Here is a 23,280-nt window from a genome sequence, read left to right as displayed (position 1 = left end):
CTAAGGAACTTGAAGTGTAGGAGACATGCATTTTTCGTAAGTGAACTCTTAGTCATTGCATAAAAGTATTTACTAAAATAAAGAGCCAAAAGGCTTCAGTTCGGTGATGTAATAATGCTGGATCTAATATCCAATTGATTTTTATAAATTTTGCATCACCAAACTGAAGCCTTTTGACTCATTATTTTAGTGACTTATTTATTTTGTTTTTTCAATGAGTAGCGATGTTTTGTATTGAAAGAATGTTAACAAATTAGGGGGAAAATGGACCAAATAAGAAAGCAAATATATGGATGCCTGGGCAGCATTTCATTATTTATAAATGTGTTGCTAATAATTTTTAATTCTTGTTTAAGAGCTTAGATTAGAGCAAATCCTTCATGGTTTACTGCAAACCGACACATACTGGCCAATATATACATGCTAACTCATATCACCACCCATCGCAAAAATTTGGAGTCATTAACACCCTTAAAAACAAAGCTATAACAGTTTGCTCTAATCAACAAGCTCTTAAACAAGAATTAAAAATTATTAGCAGCACATTTATAAATAATGGATATAACAAAAATACTATTAATAAAGTTCTTCATAGAACTTCATCAAAAAAGAAAATAGATTACAGTAAAACCATAGCCATCCCATACACTAAAGGGTTATCAGAAAAAATCAATAGAATCCTACACCATTATAATCTCAATGACACTTTTAAACCACCTATAAAATTAAAAAACATATTCAACTCCTCTAAGGATCCTCTCCTCCCACTGGCACATCCTGGAGTTTATTGCATCTATTGTACCTGTAACTTACCTTATATTGGTGAAACTGGAAGTACAATCCTTATATGTAAAAAAGAATACAAAAGATACATTAAATATAACAATTTTGGTGAAGCAGGCCTCTCAGATCACAACATCCTACACCAAACTGATTGAAAAAGTACCTGCTCTTTACACCATACAAAAACCTGGTATGAAAGAAAATTTAATGAAGCCTGTGAAATTCTGATTAACCACCATAATCTCAATAATAATGGTGGCATAAAAATTCCAAGAATTTGGATGGCACATATTCAGCCCACTTAGGACTTTAGGAAACTATTCCATACCAATTGGTTGAAATTAATATATATATATATATATATATATATATATATATATATATAACTTGTTGTTCTCCAGTCCAACTCTTAGTTTTGTAACCTAATAGATAATAATAATAAGACTCTAGCTTTGATGTAGTAAAAGGTTTTTTTCCTTACCACCAGACGTCAGGCCAATAATTGTAGTAACGGTTGGTCAGTAACTTTAGCAAACCATATAGATTGTAGTGCAGCTTGTTTCTCTGTATATATTTTGTATGCTCCAGAGGATGACCTTGATATGAAGGTCAAAAAGTCGAGTGTTGAATTTGATTTATATTAAACTAAAGTTTTACTCTATAACAAGGTAGTTGTCTCCATAATTTGTCAAAATGAATTCTATCATATCATGTCTCTTTCTCCTGTCTACCAGTGTCTACAGTCCACACACTATCAATCGTTATAATCTACATTCCATAATCCTGATATCATCTTTGTTACTTTTCTCTGCAGCCTTTCCATAGCTTCTTTATCCCCTTGGAATATAAGAAACTAAATCTGCACACACACAGAAGTACAGGTACAATTGTATCAAGACCTTGTAAAGAGACAAAATTACTTCCATGCCCTTAAATGTCAATGTTTTTCATCATAAATATCCTCTAAGTTGTATTTGCAATGTTTGCATATGACCCATGAATTTCAACTTCCTACCCAGCATAATTCTAAGATCTCTAGCTTCATCAGTTACTCCAAGCATAATTCCACCAATATAACATGATGTTGGATGTCCCATCACACCAAAGTACAGGGGGTCCTCGACCTACGTTGTCCTCGACATGTGTCGTTTCGACTTTCGGGATTATTTATGGGATTACGGCAGTAATCCCATAAATAATTTAAAAAATAAATTTCGACTTGAAGCAGTGCGACATAAACAAACGTCATGGCTGAACTTGTTTGTGAGCACGGTGGAAGAATACGTGCCGTTTGTTTGGGAGAGGTGGCGTCGCTTGGGTCCCAGCATACACTCTTTGGGTACCGTGTGCTTTGTTTACATCTGCTCTCTCACACTTTTGTGTTTGTGTTTTTTTGTGACTTTTTATCCATAAATATGACTCCCAAACGTAAGGTAGACTCTCGATGGCAGTGTGTCGAAGAAAAGGAAAGCCATTACATTAGAAGTGAAATTAGACATTATTAAAAGGGCAAAAAAAGGGAGAAACGACAATGAACATCAGCCAGGCGTTGAACTTAAGTCGTACCACAGTCGGGACTATTATCAAGGATAAAGTTCGCATCCTTGAACACGTGAAAGGATTGGCGCCCAAGAAATCGACTGTGATTACGAAAAAACATAGTAGGCTCATGATTGAGATGGAAAGGCTTCTTGTTCTTTGGCTGTAAGACCAGCATCAACGCCGTATCCCAATTAGCCTCATGTTAATTCAAGAAAAGGCGAAAAGATTGTTTTATGTTTGTTTTTTTATTACAGTTTCATTTTTGTCATTTTTCTGTACTATACAGTAATTATGTTCTCCCTTTCATTTTCCTATGGCCTAGTTCTGTTTCTTGATATATACGTATGACTTTAGGGTGTTTTAGGTTAGGTAAGTAACTTTGGTTATGGTAATTCCGACTTGCATCGAAAATCGCCTTACATCGGTCCTTAGGAACAGATTTCCGACGTAACTCGAGGAGCACCTGTATATTACTTTATACTTACCTAATATTGAGATAACAGCCATTTGCCAACTCTATTGAAATCACCTTATAAATGCTGTATATATCAATAGCATCTCTGCTATCTTTACACCATCAGCAAATTGAAAATCTCTTACCAGACCCATCCCAATATCCTTAATACATAGATTAAACAACAATAGTCCATGGACCCTACACTATAAGTCACCTTAAATTTAGCAATCCCTTCCCCACCTGCAATATACCTTGCTGATGAGGAAACATGAGTTTCCTAATACGGTGAAGAGGTAGCAGATGGCTTTTTGATGCCAAGTTGATGGCTTTTAGCAAAGTGACTACTCATTACTTGAACAATCCCTTCTGCATCAATCACCTGAATATCATCTGCATTAACTAGGTATTCTATCTTTTACTTGCAGCACAACAACAGAATTCTTTTGGATTGTCTTTAACTTGCAAAGCCAGTTTCTTTTCATACTCAGAATTAGTTTTCCATATAACACTTGTGACTCTTCTAGCCTGCTGCTTATAATTATCATAACTGATATCCTTATGCAAGCAGTATTCCTTCCAAATAATCTTTTTCTTAAAATTTCTTGCTTAATTAGATTACCTATCCATTTCACTCCTACTCTATTTATTCTTCGTACTCTATGGATATATTTTGATATTGCATCATTTAAATATTTCTTAAACACACTAATTAATTTTTAATTTTTTAACACTTATGAACAATTCATTTTTCAATTCCAAAACATTTGATCAAGTTTGGCATAGAGGCCTGCTCAGTAAGCTACCATACTTTAGTCTACCTTCCACGCTATGTGACTGGAGAGCCACACATGGTTGGTCATTGTGCGTCATGGCAGATGATCTCCTCTCTTTGGACTTCTCAATCAACAGGATTGAATAAGGTTCTATTCTGCTGTATTGTATTGTCCATCCCCCCTCCTCTTCTTCATACACATAAGTGACCTGCTCTCACTGACCAGTAATCATATCCATAGTTTTGATGAGGACAATGTACCCTGTTCCTTTTCCTATTACTATTAGCAAAATTAATAAATGTAATAATCTCAGACACTCTCTCTCATTGGGTTGATGATTTAAATAGAATTCCATGATCTTACACGCGCATATCACCCAAAGGTTAAATGGTTTATCCAGGAATCACAAATCTGAATATTCCTTCAAGGCCTGTTGTTCATTGTGTTCAAGAATGTGTCAAATTTGTTTTCTAATTTCACAGGGAAATCCCCCTCTCATATTGAGAACATGATGAACAATCTGGCCTTGCTGAAATTTTCTCATACTCCATCCAAATGTAAACAGTCTGCTTACACTTGGATAGAGAATGAAACCAAGAATACAATTTCTTAGCATCTTTAATTTATAGTATAGCCAGTGAAAAAACTTTCAACATCTATCTCTAATTCAGAGCATTTTAGAATAAGGTGTGACACCTTTTGACTACTTGTATATGGAAATATGATTTCTATATTATTTCAACTTTAGTATCACTTCCAGGTCTGGTTTATACTGATAAGACTTCAATAAATTTTGAAACTGGTCTGAGTAGTAGCTCCTCCCATAATGCATAGCATTATACATGTCTGTAAGGATGTGTGTTTTGCATTATGGGATACTAAGGTGATTAATGTGAAATCATTAGCCTTTACATATAAGTAGCCCAGATGTGATGTGACTTCACAGTCAAACTTTGTTTGCTTATGCTTGGATAAATGATGAAATCAAGAATATAATTTATTGGCATGTTTAATTTATAATCTGGCCTTGTTGAATGCCATCTCTACTCAGCACAGTCCTGTGAAATAAGAGAAAAATCCTGCAGGAGATCAAATTTCTTATGGAACATCTTTATAAGAAACTTGTGAAATATTACTACACTGTCTGAACTTTGATAGGACTGATGGCCTACATTTATTTTGTTATGGAAGATACTCGTAGACAGGCTTATACGTTGATTATGCATTTCTAAAATCACTTAGGGAATTGAACAACATAGATCCGAATATAAACTAAATTATACTTTAATATTTCCGATATTTCGGCAACGTCACGTTGCCATTTTCAAAAGGAACTTACAAAAAGGCACGTGCACGCAGGCACTACAACACAGTAACTGAGAATGAAGATATGAAGCTATCGTTCTCCTAGAAGTCCTGATAGTGTCCTCTAGCGGGCTAAGTAGGTGTTCTTGGCCGTTGGGCTGAAGGTCTGCTGATGTATGCCTCCCAAATTTTGGGCAGTCGCATACAACCAAATTTGTTGAGATTTGGAGAGTTTCTTAGGGCAGAGGCTGATTCCATAAATAGTCTTTCGAATTTGTATTTGCTACGGTGTATTACTGTAGCTTTCTTCCACCATATTCTGTGGCGTGTATCCAGAGCATGGTCTGCAAGACCAGAATGGCTGTATTTGTGAAACCGGATGTAGTCCTTGTGTTCAGAAATTCTGATATTCGCTGTCCTGCCTGTTTGGCCAAAGTACGACAGTTTACAACTGCAAGAGACCTGGTATACACCAGGTAGGTCTAGGGGAAGTGGTTGGTCTTTGGTGGAGTGGATAAGGGATGCCAATTTTCTGTAAGGCCTGTAACAGGAGGTGAGGTCATCATGTTTTTTTAAAATTTTGGTAATTTTTTCCGAGGTGCCTCGGATGTAGGGAATGGTGATGGATTTTAGAGTAATCTTTGTTGTGTGTGTGGGGGGGGGGGGGGGGGGAGTAGCCATTGGCTGAGAAAGCGTTGAGGATGCGATTTAGTTCAGTGTTTAGGGTCATGTCATTAGAACAGATTAGTTTAGCTCTGTTGTATAGTGTTTCACCACTCCATATTGTTGTGAGGGGGGGGGGGGGGAGATTGTTGGTGAATGTATCTGCCTGTATGGGTGGGTTTTCTATAAACTGAGAAAACCAAGGTTCCATCAGGCTGGCAGGTGACTAGTGTGTCTAGGAAAGGGAGGCTGTTGTTTTCCTCTCTCTCTCTCCAGGGTGAACTTGATTCTGGCGTGTTGGTTGTTTAAGTATATAAGAAAGGAGAGGAGTGTTTCAGAGCCATGTGGCCAAATAGCAAATACATCATCAACGTGGCAGAAGCCATATGGTTGGTTTTTGTGGGGCAGAGGCTAAGGCTTTTTCTTCAAAGGTCTCCATAAAGAAATTGGCCAAGGGTGGGGAGAGTGGTGAAGCCATGGCTGTCGTCTCTATTTGTTTGTAGAATTTTCCCTGCCAAACGAAATAGCCTGAGTTCATTGTGAACTGAAATAGGGCGGAGATATCAGGAGAAAATTTAGCTTGGATTAGCTCTAAAGTTTCCTTGAGTGGGACGTTTGTGAATAAGGAGGAGACGTCAAAGCTGACCATTATGTCAGTATGTTGGAGTGTAAGGTTTTCTATGCTGGCTTTGAAGTGGGCTGAGTTTTTTTATGTGTGATGGTGCGTTGCCAGTATAGTGTGTGAGCTCTTTGGCCAAACGTTTAGCTAATTTGTATGTGGGAGAAAAAAAAAAAAAAAAAGTTATGGAAGATAGTATTGCTTTCAATTTGCTAACCTTTCCTAATTTATTTATTAATTTTAAAATTATTTTTCAATACATTTTCTTTCTTTTTTTAATTAGGAATCAGCTGACCATTTCTTACCTTACTAATGCAATGGTACTTGTGCAAATTCTGTGCTATGCTATTCGAAATCTTCAGCATTTGAACAACAACTGAAAAATTTGTAAGGTATGCAAAAATCCTATGATTAAATTTAATTTATTTCACGTGTTATCCACTTGGTGGTATATTCTAGGAAATCATGATAATGAAAATTTCTTATATATGTTACTAAAAGCAATATTTCATAAGCATTCATTATAATCAGGTATATATATTTAAAAAGAACTGAATGACTAGAACTGAGATTTAAGTAAAAAGGTTTTAATATAAAAACACTACTAGTTTCGCTTGTAACAGTCTTCATCAGAATTTGCTGTTTTAAGGATACTTGTGACATAAGACTGAATGATATATGCACGTAACCACAAGAAAGATATTTATTTAACCAAATATTTTGTTCTGGAAATAGCAGACCATCCTCAGTGGTATTACAAGAACAGTTTAATAAAAAAAAAAAAAAAGCAAGCTAGAATACTAACAATAGATCGTTAAAAATAGAACACGCCGCGTGATGTTATATCACTAAGTATGAAACGGAATATTCAGAAGTAGAGACATGATGAAAAAAAAAATAATAATAAAATTAATGAGTAATCTTGATTAGACTTTCCCAGATTTTTGATATAGATATACAGTCATTACGATTCAGGTTGGGACGATGGAGCAAAGCCTCCACGCTTTCCTTGAACAAACGTTCAAACCTATAACGGGATCTATATAAGAAGCGAGTCCTGGACCAAAAGATACTGTGGTCAGTTTCAATCCCATGTTGAGTCAATCCAGACTTTTCAGGTTTGTTGTGAAGAATGGAGGATTAATGTTCTTGGATTCTTTTTTTTTTCAAGAGAACGTCCAGTCGGTCCAAAATAGGAGAGATCACAGTTGCAAGGAATTTGATAAACTCCAGGAAGAGATAAAGTTGAGTGTTTGTCTTTAGGAGAAGGAAAATAAGAAGACAATTTGTTAATAGGTGAATACATAGTTGTTAAATCATATTTCTTTAAAATTCTTGCGATAGGTTCTGAAATACCGGAGATATAAGGAATAGGCACTCGACGTATTGAAACTTTGTTGTTTTATGGAGGATTATAAGAATTGAGAAGACGTTGAATACTTTTTTCAGAAAAGCAATTGAGTTTCATGTGTTGTTGGATAGTAGAAAGTTCTTTCTATAGATAATCAAAAGTAGAACAATTAGTTTTGGCTCTTCTGATGAGGCATTTTATAATTCCTGTTTTTTGACATGGATGATGGGCTGATTCTTTAAGAATATAACGACTTGTGAATGTTGATTTCCTGTATACTGTAGTTGTAAGAATATTTGAAAGTGACCGGATGAGGAGAACGTCTAAAAAAGATAACTGGTTGTTTTCTTCTATTTCCATAGTAAACTTTATATGATGATGCAAGGAATTAATACTGTTTAAAAAAGAAGGGAAAGAGTTTCTGCTGTGAGGCCAAATAGTAAAGATGTTATCTATATATCTTACCCAAAAAGATGGTTGAGGGAAAATAGATGAGAAGAGGACTTTTTCTAAATGTTCTAAATAAAAGTTGGCTAAAGCTGGAGAAAGAGGACTCCCCATGACCGTTCCTTCTACTTGGCTGTAAAATTTATTTTACAGACAAGTAGAAGGAACAAGGAATTGATACTGTTTAAAAAAGATGGGAAAGAGTTTTTGCTGTGAGGCCAAATAGTAAAGAAGTCATCTATATATCTTACCCAAAAAGATGGTTGAGGGAAAATAGATGAGAAGAGGACTTCTTCTAAATGTTCTAAATAAAAGTTGGTAAAGTCGGAGAAAGAGGACTCCCCATTGCAGTTCCTTCTACTTGGCTGTAAAATTTATTTTGACATAAGAAATATCCAGAATGTATTACGAAATCGAATAGTTTTATAATGTCTTGAGGAAAGATGTCAGCAAGTAATTTTAAAGTTTCCTTGAGAGGTATGATATATAAAGATTCTATATCAAAGCTAACCATAAGATCTGTAGGAAGGTCTGCTATTTCCAGACCGAAATAAAAAGTGCCTATTCCTTAAATCTCCGGTATTTCAGAACCTATCGCAAGAATTTTAAAGAAATATGATTTAACAACTACGTATTCACCTATTAACAAATTGCCTTCTTATTTTCCTTCTCCTAAAGACAAACACTCAACTTTATCTCTTCCTGGAGTTTATCAAATTCCTTGCAACTGTGATCTCTCCTATTTTGGGCCGACTGGATGTTCTCTTGAAAAAAGAATCCAAGAACATCAATCCTCCATTCTTCACAACAAACCTGAAAAGTCCGGATTTGCTCAACACAGGATTGAAACTGACCACAGCATCTTTTGGTCCAGGACTCGCCTCTTACATAGATCCCGTTATAGGTTCGAACATTTGTTAAAAGAAAGCGTGGAGGCCTTGCTCCATCGTCCCAATCTGAATCATAATGACTGTATATCTATATTAAAAATCCGGGAAAGTCTAATCAAGATTACTCATTAATTCCCCCCCGCCCCCAATCATGTCTCTACTTCTAAATATTCCATTTCATACTTAGTGATGTAACATCACGCGGCATGTTCTATTTTTAACGATCTATTGTTAGTATTCTAGCTTGTATTTTTTTTTTTTTTTAACTGTTCTTGTAAAACCACTGAGGATGGTCTGCTATTTCCAGACCGAAATATTTGGTTAAATAAATATCTTTCTTGTGGTTACGTGCACATATCATTCAGCCTTCATCAGGTGACATTATAAAAGAAAGAAAAAAGAAAAAACACTAAACCACTGAAGCTTAAATAAACTATGAACATCATAGAGAGTCTCTATACATAATTGACATTAAATCGTTGTGGTTGTATTTAAAACTGTTCTTTCGTTTGTTGTATTGTTGGGAAAGTGCGTGCTAGTAGCATCTCGTGAACGCCAGTACATGATTACAGCTGAACGACTATCTGGGAGGTTGTAGCTCAAGTTATTATTTAGATGAACAGAACTGAAGATGATTTCCCTAGATTCCACGATTTTTCTCTCTCTAGTTCATCGTTGCAACAAAAGAAATTAGTAGATATTTACCAGCAGACTTTGTGACTTTGGCTTTCATCATTAGGATTAGCCGAGAAAAGGATATGACTTGATAATGCACTGGCTCGCTGTCTCTTGTAGGTAATGTCCCTCATGTGTTCTTCCATATTATTATTATTATTACGGGCAACTCCAGGGAGTCATTAGACTCATCGAGGGAGGCCCCAAATCATTTTCATCACAACTATTCGACATTCATACAGTATCTATCATACCTCGCCTTAAACTCATTCACTGTCACAGCATCCACCACAGACTCAGGGAGCGCATTCCACTCATTCACTACTCTAAAAGTAAAGAACCCAGCTCTAACACCTTTACTAACCACACTTTTGCCCAGTTTCCATGGATGTCCCCTAGTCCTCCCACAACCAGCCCTGTTCTCAAAAATATCTTCTGAATTAATTTTATAGAAACCCTTCAGTAATTTGAATGTCTCAATCATATCTCCCCTCCTCTGCCTATCAACCAATATGCAATTCAACAGATTTGTCTGTCTACCCAAAATAAGGAATATCATAATCACACAATATTTTATATACACCAGGGTATTTAAGTTGATGATGACAAGGTTTTGGGTGGCTTATTAAGAAATGGATCTTTGGAAGTGGAGTAAACAAGGAGACACTACATACAAAAACAGAAAAAGCTACTTCTTTTCTCCCTCCACAAGATGCAAAACTTCTACGTATTGAATCAATCTTTATTATCAGTAACGCAAAACCACTTGCAGATAACATTACTTTAACAGAACACAAAGCTATTAAAAGTTTAAAAAACAACAGAGATATAATTATCCTTACTGCGGATAAAGGCAATGCAACAATCATCCTCAACTCTGAAGATTACCAGAATAAAATGCTTGAATTACTACAAAATGATACCTACTCAATACTTGAGAGAGATCCAACTTGTGAACTTCAAAATCATACAAACAACTTATTAAAAACAACCACTGAATTATCCCAAAATGTTCGCTTATCTCTACGCTCTCTCCATCCGTTAATTCCTCGCATATATGGTGTTCCTAAAATCCATAAAGAGAACACCCCACTATGCCCCATTGTAGAAGGTATCAATTCTCCGACGTACAACCTTTCAAAATATCTTGCCAAATACCTCAAAAGTTTTTCAGGCAAGTCACCATCCTTTATCAAGAAAACTACAGAATTTGTTACATACATCAAGGATATAACAAAAGTTAATGAAGATGAAATCATGGCTAGTTCGGACATAACTTCTCTGTTCACTAATGTCCCAACAGATGAAGTCCTAACATTACTCAAGGGCAAGTTATCCAAAAAAATGTTGGCCTTGCTTACACATTGCATCAAGTCTGGTTACTTCAGATTTCAAGATACCATATACAAGCAAAATCATGGACTGGCTATGGGTAATCCATTATCCACTGTACTCGAAAATATTTACTTAGAGGATTTTGAAACCAAGGCTATATCTTCCTTTATTTTAACACCTAAAGTTTGGAAATGCTATGTACGAGGTCTCCATTATTTGGAGCCATGGACATGATTCCCTCATGGTTTTCCCTGAACATCTCAATAGTCAACATCAAAGTATTAAGTTTACTGCCAAGCTTTAAACGGATAATTCCCTGCCTTTTCTTGATGTCAAACTGACCCGCTCTTCTGGTAAACTCAAAATATCGATATATAGAAAGCCCACACATACCAACAGATATCTGCATAGTCAGTCCCATCACTTCCTTCCTGATAAGATTGGAATAATTTCCACATTGGGACATAGAGCCCGTTCTCTTCTGGATGACCCAAATGAACTTCTTACAGAAATAAACCATCTGAAAACTTCTTTCAAAGTTAATGGATATTCCAAGAGAATCATTCACAGATTCCGTCTTAATCTTCCAAGACATCACTCGGAAGAAACAAATAGATTCAAAGGCAATATATCTATTCCTTACATAAGTACAGTTTCACATAAATTAGCAGAAGTTCTAAGAAAATACAATATCAGAACCTTGTTCACTCCACTTCCAAAGATCCGTTTCTTAATAAGCCACCCAAAGTCATTATCAATTCAAATACCCTGGTGTATATAAAATATTGTGTGATTGCGATATTCCTTATTTTGGGCAAACAGACTAATCTATCGAATTGCATATGGAAGAACACGTGAGGGACATTACTTACAAGAGACAGCGAGCCAGTGCTTTATCAAGTCATATCCTTTTCTCGGCTAATCCTAATGATGAAAGCCAAAGTCACAAAGTCTGCTGGTAAATATCTACTAATTTCTTTTGTTGCAACGATGAACTAGAGAGAGAAATAGTGGAATCTAGGAAAATCATCTTCAATCCTGTTCATCTAAATAATAACTTGAGCTACAGCCTCCCAGATAGTCATTCAGCTGTAATCATTACTGGTGTTCACGAGATGCTACTAGCACGTACTTTCCAAACAATACAACAAACGAAAGAACAGCTTTAAATACAACCACAACGATTTAATGTCAATTATGTATAGAGACTCTCTATGATGTTCATAGTTTATTTAAGCTTCAGTGGTTTAGTGTTTTTTCTTTTTTCTTTCTTTTATAATGTCACCTGATGAAGGCTGTTACGAGCCGAAACTAGTCGTGTTTTTTATATTAAAAGATGTTTACTTAAATCTCGGTTCTAATCATTCAATTCTTTTTAAAAAAATATGTATGTTAACCGGAGTTAATGATCATTCTTTCATATATATATATATATATTTATCCACAGCAACTCAAAGATATGCCAATAATAATACATCAGTATTACACAGAGCAACAGTTTGGATCAATCCATTGTTAGGCATCTCTATATGAATCTAAAAACACAGAATGCACACTAAACTTGAAAATAAAAATATATATAGCAACATGCAAAATGTGTTGCATATTTGATACTTACGATTACATCAAATTTGGCATATATATCAACCACCTTTCCTTGTTCATCTGTTACAGGAAGTGCTGATACTCTCCTTTCAATAAATTGGTTCAGAGCAACAATGAGAGGTGTGCTGCATTTTGCCTGAAAAACAGTGGTAAAAAGTTTTAAATATTAGATTAACTGGAAAATATAAACTCATAATGCAAAAAACTAATAAAAGATGGAACTCATTGCATATTATTTAAAAATATTTAGTAATATAATTCTAAAAAAAACAATAACAAAACGATATAGTAGAACATCAATTATCCAAACTAACTAGGACCAAAGTTGGTTCAGATAATCAATTATACATGAGAAACAGCATGTAATCAGACCTGCAATTAAATTATTGTATGCAAATTTTTTATTACTGTATTTTAAAATATGAAGTATTATAAAAAAAAATAACTGACTTAGATATGGTTTGTATTGGGTTGGCAAATAACTTAGTTCGGATTATGCGTTAGTACAAGTATACGCCGCTTTTGCCCAGTTGAAAGGAGACATTTCACATAACCTTTCAGCGAATGTTCGTTCGGCCTACTTCAGTTGTGTGTGTGCAACATATTTTTAGAAATGGAAGGAATTAACGTACATTACTGGCATATTTTGCTTTTTTATTTCAAAAAATGCAAACGAGCTGTGGAGCCCCATAAAAAAATATGCAGCGTATATGAGGATGGTGCCTTAACAGAATGCGTATGCCAAAAGAGGTTTGCCAAATTCCGTTCTGGAGATTTCGACGTCAGTGATGCTCCTTGCGCCGTTCGCCCAACCGAGGTTGATTTGAGTGTTGTGAAGGATATTGTCGACAAAATTCAGTCACAAACAGTGCAGGGGATTGCTGCAGTACTGAACATATCCCATACAAGCGTTGAAAACCATTTGCACAAGCTGGGATATGTTTCAAAACTCAATGTTTGGGTGCCGCATGAATTGACTGATGCCAATATGACTGCTCACATATCCATCTGTGATTCCCTGTGACGTCTCCAAGAAAATGGGTCATTTTCTTGGCGACGTCACAGGGCACAAATTAGCACAAAATGTCCTGAATTGGCAAATCGGAAAGGAGTTATCTTTCACCATGACAACACCAAAACCCACACATCATTAACAACCCGGAGTAAACTGTTAAGTCTTGGCTGGGATGTTTTGTTGCATCCTCTGTATTCACCGGACCTGACACCTTCCGATTACCACTTATTCCGATCACTGCAGAATTCTCTGAACAGGAAAACCTTTGCTAATGAGGAGGCTGTCAAAAGACACGACACCTGGATCAGTTTTTTGCAGGTAAACCTCAGGAGTTTTATGAATACGGCATAATGAAGTTGGTGAACAGATGGCAAAAGGTCATTGATAAAGAGGCAAAGCTTGGAGACAAATAATTACACCAATAAATTTTTATAATTATTGATTTATACTGTGGATAGGCTTATGTGTTCATCAGACATGTTGTAATAAGTTTCACGGTATAATAAGAACACAGATGGTTAAGAAAAAAACTATTTATTAACTTAAAGCTAATATTTCGCTGGTATTATATCCAGCATCTTCAGTGCACACAACACAAAGTTTGTTACAAATGTAAGGCAACCACAATCCGGTGTGACAGTGGGGGCTAGTATAAGTGATTGCAGCATGCAACACAAGACTAAAGTCCTAATATGGTGCCATCTAAGTTAAAAAAAATAAAATAAAATAAAAAAATCAAAGCTTTGAAATAGTAGTAAAAAAAAAAAAAAAAAATTTCAAATTGAAAAAATATAAATTAAAAAATATTAATTTGGTCTTAGGATGACTGTCTCCCAAATCTTTGGTAGATTTATACAGCCATACTTGTTAAGGTTTGGAGTATGTTTTAAGGCTTCTGTTGATTCCAAGAACAACCTCTCTGACTTGTAGAAGCTTCTGTACATTACTTTCGTTTCTTTCCAATTGATCCTGTGCGCAGGGGTATCCAAAGCAATGGTCTGCCAGACCCGACTTCCCATAGCGAAAGTGTCGGATATATTTTTTGTGTTCACTGAGGTGGATGTCCACATTTCTTCCTGTCTGTCCATAGTAGGCATGATGGCAAGAACAGGGCACTTCATAGACACCTGGATGTGATAAAGGAGTGCATTTGTCCTTAGGTGAATGGATGAGAGTTGCTAATTTTATATAAGGTTTAAATACTGTGCATAGTTGGTGTTTGTTAAGCACCTTAGATATCTGTTCAGATGTGCCTTTAATGTGTGGGATGGTGATGGTTTTGTTGTAGTGTTCTGTGGTAGATAGAGGGGATTTATGGGTAGCATTTAGTATGTTATCTATTTTGTGGGGATTATAACCATTGATTAAGAAGGTTTGACGTAGGTGAGAAAGTTCAGCAGTGAGAGCAATGTCATTGGAACAGATTGCTCTAGCTCTATGGGTTAGTGTTTTTAAGATACCATATTGTTGAGAAGGGTGATGGTGTGATTGTTTGTGTAAGTATCTCCCTGTATGTGTGGGTTTTCTATAAACCGAAAATGATAAGGAACCTTCTGGAAGACGTGTGATCAGTGTGTCCAAGAAGGGCAGGCAGTCATTGGCTTCTAGTTCCATTGTAAAGTGGATTTTAGGGTGTTGGCTATTTAGATGCACTAAAAATGTATTCAATGTGTCTAGGCCATGTGGACAAATAGTAAACACATCGTCAACATAGCGTAGCCAGAGACTAGGTTTGAGAGTGGCTGTGTTGATAGCTAATTTTTCCAGATGTTCAATGTAGAAGTTGGCTAGGGGGGGGGGGGTGAACCCATAGCTGTCCCATCTAATTGTTTGTATATTTTCCCTTTCCAAGTAAAATAACCTGCCTGTACTGTGAATTTAAATAGCTGAAATATATCTGGGGGAAATTGTGAATTTAGTAAGTTAAGTGTTTCAATCAGTGGTACATTAGTGAATAATGAGGTGATATCAAAACTCACCATTAGGTCTGAACTATTTAAGGTTTGGTTTTCTAAAATACTTTTTAGGTGGGTAGAATTTTTAACAAAAGAGGGAGAATTGTTTGTGTAAGTGGTTAGTAATTTTGCTAAATGTTTAGCTAGTTTATATCTAGGACTGTTTATACTATCTATAATAGGACGCAAAGATGTACCTTGTTTGTGTATTTTAGGAGCACCATATATTCTGGGTGCTTTAACGTGCATGGGTTTGAGTTTTTTGACAATTTCTTTAGGCCAGGAAGTGATTTTGTTCAGTAACTTGCACACCTTATTCTTTTGTGAGTTGGTGGGATCTCAATCTATGATTTGATATGTAGACTGGTCTTGGAGCAGTGCATGCATTTTGCTTTCATATTCTGTTGTAAGTCGGGTCTGGCAGACCATGCTTTGGATACCCCTGCACACAGGATCAATTGGAAAGAAACAAAAGTAATGCACAGAAGCTTCTACAAGTCAGAGAGGTTGTTCTTGGAATCAACAGAAGCCTTAAAACATACTCCAAACCTTAACAAGTATGGCTGTATAAATCTACCAAAGATTTGGGAGACAGTCATCCTAAGACCAAATTAATATTTTTTAATTTATATTTTTTCAATTTGAATTTTTTTTTTTTTTACCTAGATGGCGCCATATTAGGACTTTAGTCTTGTGTTGCACGCTGCAATCACTTATACTAGCCCCCACTGTTACACTGGATTGTGGTTACCTTACATTTGTAACAAACTTTGTGTTGTGTACTCTGAAGATGCTGGATATAATACCAGCGAAATATTAGCTTTAAGTTAATAAATAGTAATTTTCTTTACCATCTGTGTTCTTATTATACCGTGAAACCTATTACAATTATTGATTTAATTAAATAATTACATCAATAAATGTCTTTTAGCTTTTTTTTTATGTAATTATTTGTAACTATAAATACATTATTTTCATTTTCCATCGATTTTAATTTTCTTTAATTCTTAGAAAAAAAGGTATTCAGAATTAATAGTTTTTAGCACAATTTCATATATAAAAAAATTAACCAACATATTTTATTAAAAATCAACTAATTAATTAATCCTAATTTAAATTATTTCAGTTTAAAAGCAAAAAAATCATAAAACTAACAAGTAAAATAATATTAAATTACATACACTTACCTTTTAAAAATGTATTTTTCTGTTTAAATTTGTTTCACTATAAATTTACAATTCACACTTCATTCAGTAACTCGCTAGACACAGAGGGCAAACTAACCGGTCACTGTTCACAAATCAGAAAAAGATGAATCAAAAACAGGAACATGTGTTGTACTGCTGCAATAAAGCGTGTTCTATGGCTACTCTGCTGTGGGCGAAAACAGGCCAACCCATAATAAAATTTTAAGACAGACAAAGTGTTCCCAGGGTCGAGGGTGTAAGATTATATATCTCAGTTTAAGGAATTTTTAATTTGTGGAATTTTTTTAATTGATCCCGGAGGGAAATGCCCCCTGGGACCGATTTGTAAAGTGGAATGAAGGCATTAAATTAGGTGGCCGAACAATCCCTAACCTACGATACACAGATGACACGGTGATAATAGCAACAAATGAACAGGAATTAAAATCCACCCTAAATCAAGTAGAATGGGAAAGCTTAAGCCATGGTTTATGAATAAATCAAGACAAAACCAAAATATTAGTATTAAACAACGCAGAAGAGATAGATGTAGAAGGAATTGAAATTGTTGACAATTTCAATTACCCTATAGTGATAATAACAAAAAACGATGGATGTATAAAAGAGATAAGAAGAACAGCACTAGCTAAGAAAGCAATGACTGATTTAACTAAGATATGGAAAGAGAGACATCTCCAAAAAGACCAAAATTAAGCTTGTAGAAACCTTACATTATTCGATCTTTTTCTATGCTTCTGAATCTTGGACAATGACAGACAGAAGAATTGAGGCGTTCGAGCTATGGTGCTGGAGAAGATTGTTAAGAGTGTCTTGGACAGAAAAATGAACAAACAAAAGTATCCTAGAAGAAATGAATATCCACACAAGACTTATAAACATAATTGACAAGAGAATAGTGCAATATTTTGGACACATATGTAGAAGGGAAGGCAAATGCCTGGAAAAAGCAATCAATCAGGGTAAACCGTGTGGGAAAAGAAAAAGAGGAAACCACCCTACAGGTAGAGTGACCAAATATCAAGAATCACTGGACTTAAACTAAAACAAGCAATAAGAGAAGCACAGGAAAGAAAGAAATGGCGAAGCATCATCAGGAAGGTCACGAGTCCTAGTCCTTAGACATGAGGAGATTCGAGAGAGAGATGTACATATATACATACACACACTCTCAATCCCTCATTTGGAGAGCTCAACCTTCTGCCTCAAAAGAATGGGAGAGAAAAAGGAGAACTCTATCCAAATAAATAATTAATTGAAGTGCACTAAAAGACTTAGAGGACTTCATATACTTCCTTAACAAGCATCACCCAAAAATTAAGTTTCCTTTGGTGATCGAAAAGGATGACAAACTACCATTTCTGAACATCTACCACAAAAGAACAAATAACAGAGGTTTATACATCTACAAAACAGAGGTTTATCACTAAATATCTACATAAAAATCAACCTGTACAAGAAGATACCTATGTCAGCTCCTTTTGCCCATCACCAACAAAAGTCAGGTATTATCACATCTTTAAAATACTGTGCTTTAAGCATAATTTAAGCAACCACTCGGCCAGCCTGGCTGGCTGAGTGGTTAGCATATCCGCTCTCCAGCCAAAGGCTGCGGGCTCGAATCCTGCTGTGGGCATGGATGTTTGTGATTGTCTGTGGAAATACTAGTGGTGGTCAGCGGTAGATGGTGTTGGTGTAGTTGCGGTCAGTTGGTGGATGAGTGGTGGAAACAGAGCTGTAGAGCAGATGCCCTCTCTCGATGAGTCTTTGGACTCTGGAAGTGTTTAGTCAGATGAATTTTAATCAGATAATTAACAACGATGAAAATCCTAACTTACAACATTTTAAATACTACTTAAACAATAACTAGCAGCTTCACCAAAACTGAATTAGCTGCGAAATGATTAAAATTAAATCAAGATCGCAGCTGTTATTTTAAACAAAACAACTTAAAAAACCAGATGTTTATATAATTTATTGTTCCTGTGGCATCTGTTACGTAGGCCAGATGAGAAGATCAGGGGAAATTCACATGAACGAACATCAAAAAGATGTGCAAAAAAGAAGAGAACACAAATCAGGCCTAGCATACCATACAACTTCCACCGGCCATAATGTACTCTGGCAAAAAACAAACATGTCTTACATTGAAAAAAATTGTTACATAAGAAAATTTAAAGAAGCTGCAAACATGCTTAGAATTCCAACACAATGCAACAAAAACCAGGGCCTAATTCTACACCAAGTTTGGTCAGCATTGATAAAAAAATATACCCAAGTCAGACCTCGGACAATATGAATATGAACAACAGAACGTGACAGTAAGCATTGTTCAAACTTAGCATTGCACTGAATCTGCATTCAGATATTTAATTTAATGAGCAGTTAGATGGCCACAACTGCATAGAATGAACTATTTTGAGTAATTTCTCATTTCTTGTGTTTAAACTTTTATTTACCTTTGACCCCTGAAGATGCAAGTCTTACATCTTACTTACGAAACGTGTCGGGTTTTTTTTTATCATTATTTATCTTAATAAACATGATGTGGTCCAATTACCAGAATCTTTCTTATAAAAGCAACTTACCTTCAAAAAATGAATCAGTTAGCCTCTTACAACAATACCTATCAACTGGCCAAATTTATTCATATGAAGTTGACCCATTTTTCCCCCATCCCTTTGGGGGGAGGAGTGAGTCCTCCTAATAAGGATTAAGTATATATATCTTGTGACCAGATTTGTGTGCAATCACAGGGCTGGTTTGCCTGTTATGAGGGGTGAAAAACCCTCTACCTTTGTGTGAGACCAGCTAGACTGTTAGTCAAAGAGACCAGATAAAGATTCCTCACGTTTTAGACAGGAATTGAACATAGGTCTTTCTGACCTTTGGTCAGAAAGACCTATGTTCAATTCCAACCGCTTCATCAATAACAACCGCTACGGAAGCTCTAACTGACCAAATATAACCCAACTAATCAGATTAAAATTATAACTACAAAATTACTTAAGTCAGTCATTTCCTGGCTCTTGGACAAGGTTAAAGAAACTACTTCCACATTACACTCACTCTCCAGGAATTTATGATTTTCTTAAGAGACAAAGTGAACATACTGCTTCGGTCAGTAGTCAAAGGTATCAACAGTCCCAATTATCACCCAGCCAAGAAACTAGCATCAAAGGTAATGATTCAAATATGCCATCAAACATCCCAGCTAGTTTAGAAGATCCACTTTGTCATACCTAGGGTGCACATTCTCACATCTAAACTTGACTGCATAGAAAACATGCTTTACATAGGCATTGTATAGAATACCTAGACATTATATAGAATGACAAATACTATTTCAAATATATTTTCATTTTGAAGTTTTAAATTTTGCCACCATGGGAAGGTTAGGTTAGGTGCTGGTGGTTTTTATGAGTGCAACAGACAATGCTTTTTAGCGACTTGGAACTGATCAGGTTAGGTTTTGAAGTTTTAAATTTTGCTGCCATGAAGAGGTTAGCTTAGGTGCTGGCAGTTGTTATGAGTGTGACAGACAATGGTTTTTACCGACTTGGAAACTGCTGAAGGAATTTTAAATCAACTCTATGCCAGATCACAATTCACTTTACGTCTCAAGGACTTACTGAGAGTTGGAGAAGTTCTGGAATGGCATTCTGAATTGCACTTAACTGCCTTTTTCATACATAAGCACTTCAAATTTTGGCCCTTGGTCTTGCAAGTATACCTCATGAACCCTTGGCCGCTACCCGTAGAGTGAGCAGAAGCAGCTGACCGGAGAGCTATTTCGTGGTCAAGAACGTCTCCAACTCTCAGCAAGTCCTTGAGACATAAACTGAATTGTGATGTGGCATAGAGTTGGTTAAAAATTCCTTCAGCAGTTCCAAGTCGGTAGAAACCATCGTCTGTCACACTCATAACAACCGCCAGCACCTAACCTAACCTCCCCATGGCAGAAAAATTTAAAACTTCAAAATGAAAATATAGCCTAAAGTTCCAAGTCGGTAAAAACCAACATCTGCCACACTCATAATAACCGCCAGCACCTAACCTAACCTACCCATGGTGGCAAAATTTAAAACTTCAAAATGAAAATATAGCCGAAATAGTATTTGTCATTCTATACAATGCCTAGAGAAAGCATGTAAAATATTTAAATAAAAACAGACATTTCATACTTTGCCAAAAAAATGCCTTGGCATTCTATAGAATGCCTGCTTTTCACACTTTGCCAGTAACATATATATACTGTGTGTGTGTGTGTGAGAGAGAGAGAAGTTGCATGCACACAACAGCAGATACACAAAAATAACATCATGATACAAAAGTTTCAGCAAAGGTAAAGAAAGTGTCAGAAAGAAAGAGGGATATTGGTAAATAAAGAAATGACATCAAAGTTCACTATCATCACATTAACAAATTCCTGACATGTACCCTCAAGGGATGTACAGGATGTGATAGCGATACATGAAAAATTTACATCATTACTTTCCTATCTACAATTTTCCTCCAAATCAATCTCTTACCTTTCACGACTTCCACTTCAAACCTCATCTGAAGATACCTTTATCCACTCTCCTAAGGATCCATTTCCTCCCCCACTTTTTTTTAAGGTATTTACACGATTCATTCTTTTTGCAAACTACCTTATTATGGTCAAACTAATAATGAGTTTAAACCAGAAGATAAGCCTAAATACTAATTCAATACATCCTTTTCACTCTTCCATTGTCAGCTGTCTACATTATGGAAACAATCCTATATTCAAACAATTTGAAAAGAGTGATAACAGTTCAGTCAAGAAACTATCACCCAACTGTTCTTATTTCAGTTCCTTCAAATATATGGAGGTCATCAAAAGCAAACTTGTTCATCACCTGGAGTCCCATCAGCTAATCAATAACCAGCAATATGGATTTCTCCAATCTTAAAACACAGATGATCTATTGGCCATCACTATCCAACTTTGGAGACAAGCGACAGAATGTATGAAGAAATAGACATGAATTTGCTGGCCTGGAGTGGTTAGCGTATCCACTCTCCAATTAAAAGGATGTGGGTTCAAATCCCGGTGTGGACACGGATGTTTGTGATTGCCTGTGAAAATGGTGGTGGTGGTGGGTAGTAGATAGCACTGGTGTAGATGATAATGATGGTAGTTGCAGTTCAATGTAGTTGGTCGACTGTGTGTTGGAGATGCAGAACTGTAGAGTAGGTGCCTTCCCTCAATGTCTTTGAACTCCTTGGAGGTGTCATGTAATAATATATTTCTCTTGACATTTGTAGGACACTTGGTCATGTCTAACACAGAGGCCTACTCAGAAAACTACCACCCATTGACCAGTCTTCTACTGTTTTGTTTTGTTTTTTTCATATTTTTTTCCTCTTTTTTTTGCTGATTCAACAGCTTCTTTTCTGGTCATTCGCTATGTGTCTTAGTTGATAATTCCTCAGATTTCTCCTCCAATGCTGAAGTACCGCAAAGGTTCTTCACTTTAACCTACTCTCTTCCTCCTCTCTTGTTCATTAATGACCTTCTCTTACCAACCTCAAATATAATCCATAACCATGCTGAGACATCACATTTCATTCTACTCCTTCATTTGACAAACCTTGTAGTGCAAAATCTTCCACAATCAATGCCTTAAACTCTGATCTTGGTATTCATCAGTGAGCCATGGATGCCTTCACTGCTATCAAAATGCAGTCTTATCTCTTGTACTGTACAAGAGATAAAACAATCTTGTAGAGAGATCAATTTACTTCCTCTTACATTAAACAATGCCTAGATCTCCAAACCGAATGAGATTTTCTCGTTGTTTGGAAGAGGAAATCTGGGGTGACTTGCATTTTTGGCCTCTCATGGCTGAAACACATCTCAGCCACAGCTTCTTTTTTTGAGGGGAATAAGATGTGGAGAGGTACAAAGAAAAGTTACAAAAAAAGATATCAGAATCATGGAATATAGATTATAAGGATGAGATGCTAAAGGGTCAAAACTAGATAACTGGGAGAAGACTTCCACATCATCTTTAAGGGATGTGGAGAACCCCTTTCAGGACTTCTGACCTAATGTCCAATCCTCACCTTCACACAGTGCACTCCATTAGTAGGTATCAATTGGGTATTGAAGGAATGAGGATAGGCTGGCAATTTGGGACATATTATACTTTGTGTTGTCTTAAATAAACATGATGTACAACACGGTAAGATTTGGTGTTGGTTGGGATGGAACCAGCAGAAATAGTGAAAAGTTAGCTACTGGAACAATCTAGAAACAGAAGAAAAACCCAATGTCAGAAGAACTGAATATAGGAACAATCAATATAAGGAGTACTAATGGAAAACAAATTGAACTTGTGCTTATGGTCTCACAGAAGATTCTCCTAAGAAAGAAGTGGTGGAATTTTTTGAGTTGTTAAAAGGCAACTGACATAAAGAAAATGGAAAAAGTGGCCTTTGTTGGAGATCTAAACAGCAAATTAGAAAATGAATCTTGCAAGACATATGAAAACATTTTGGGAAAATTTGGAGAAAAGGACAATGCTAATAATAAATATATCTGCTGGATTTCTGCTCAGGATATGGACTAGTCACTACTAATACCATGTTCAACATAAATACTTGCACAAGTTCAAGTGTAGTGAAGACACA

General features: G+C 36.0%; 1 protein-coding gene across 9 annotated transcripts in view; it reads right to left on the bottom strand.

Moving 5' to 3' along the window:
* LOC150100469 (5'-AMP-activated protein kinase subunit gamma-1-like) overlaps positions 1–23,280 on the bottom strand; it is an 855,293-nt gene that overhangs the window by 134,401 nt on the left and 697,612 nt on the right. For all 9 annotated transcript variants that reach the window (XM_090402490.1, XM_090402487.1, XM_090402491.1 and 6 more), the window contains one exon: positions 12,459–12,581. In XM_090402490.1, the coding sequence (XP_090258616.1) occupies positions 12,459–12,581 (123 nt within the window). The remainder of the gene's footprint in view (positions 1–12,458; positions 12,582–23,280) is intronic.

The sequence above is a fragment of the Typopeltis vanoorti genome, chromosome 13, assembly GCF_054136105.1.
Source record: "Typopeltis vanoorti isolate ZY-2024b chromosome 13, IOZ_Tvanoo_1.0, whole genome shotgun sequence".
NCBI lineage: Eukaryota > Metazoa > Arthropoda > Arachnida > Uropygi > Thelyphonidae > Typopeltis > Typopeltis vanoorti.
The sequence above is the reverse complement of the archived record's forward strand: the minus strand, read 5'-3'. Positions and strand labels throughout refer to the sequence as shown.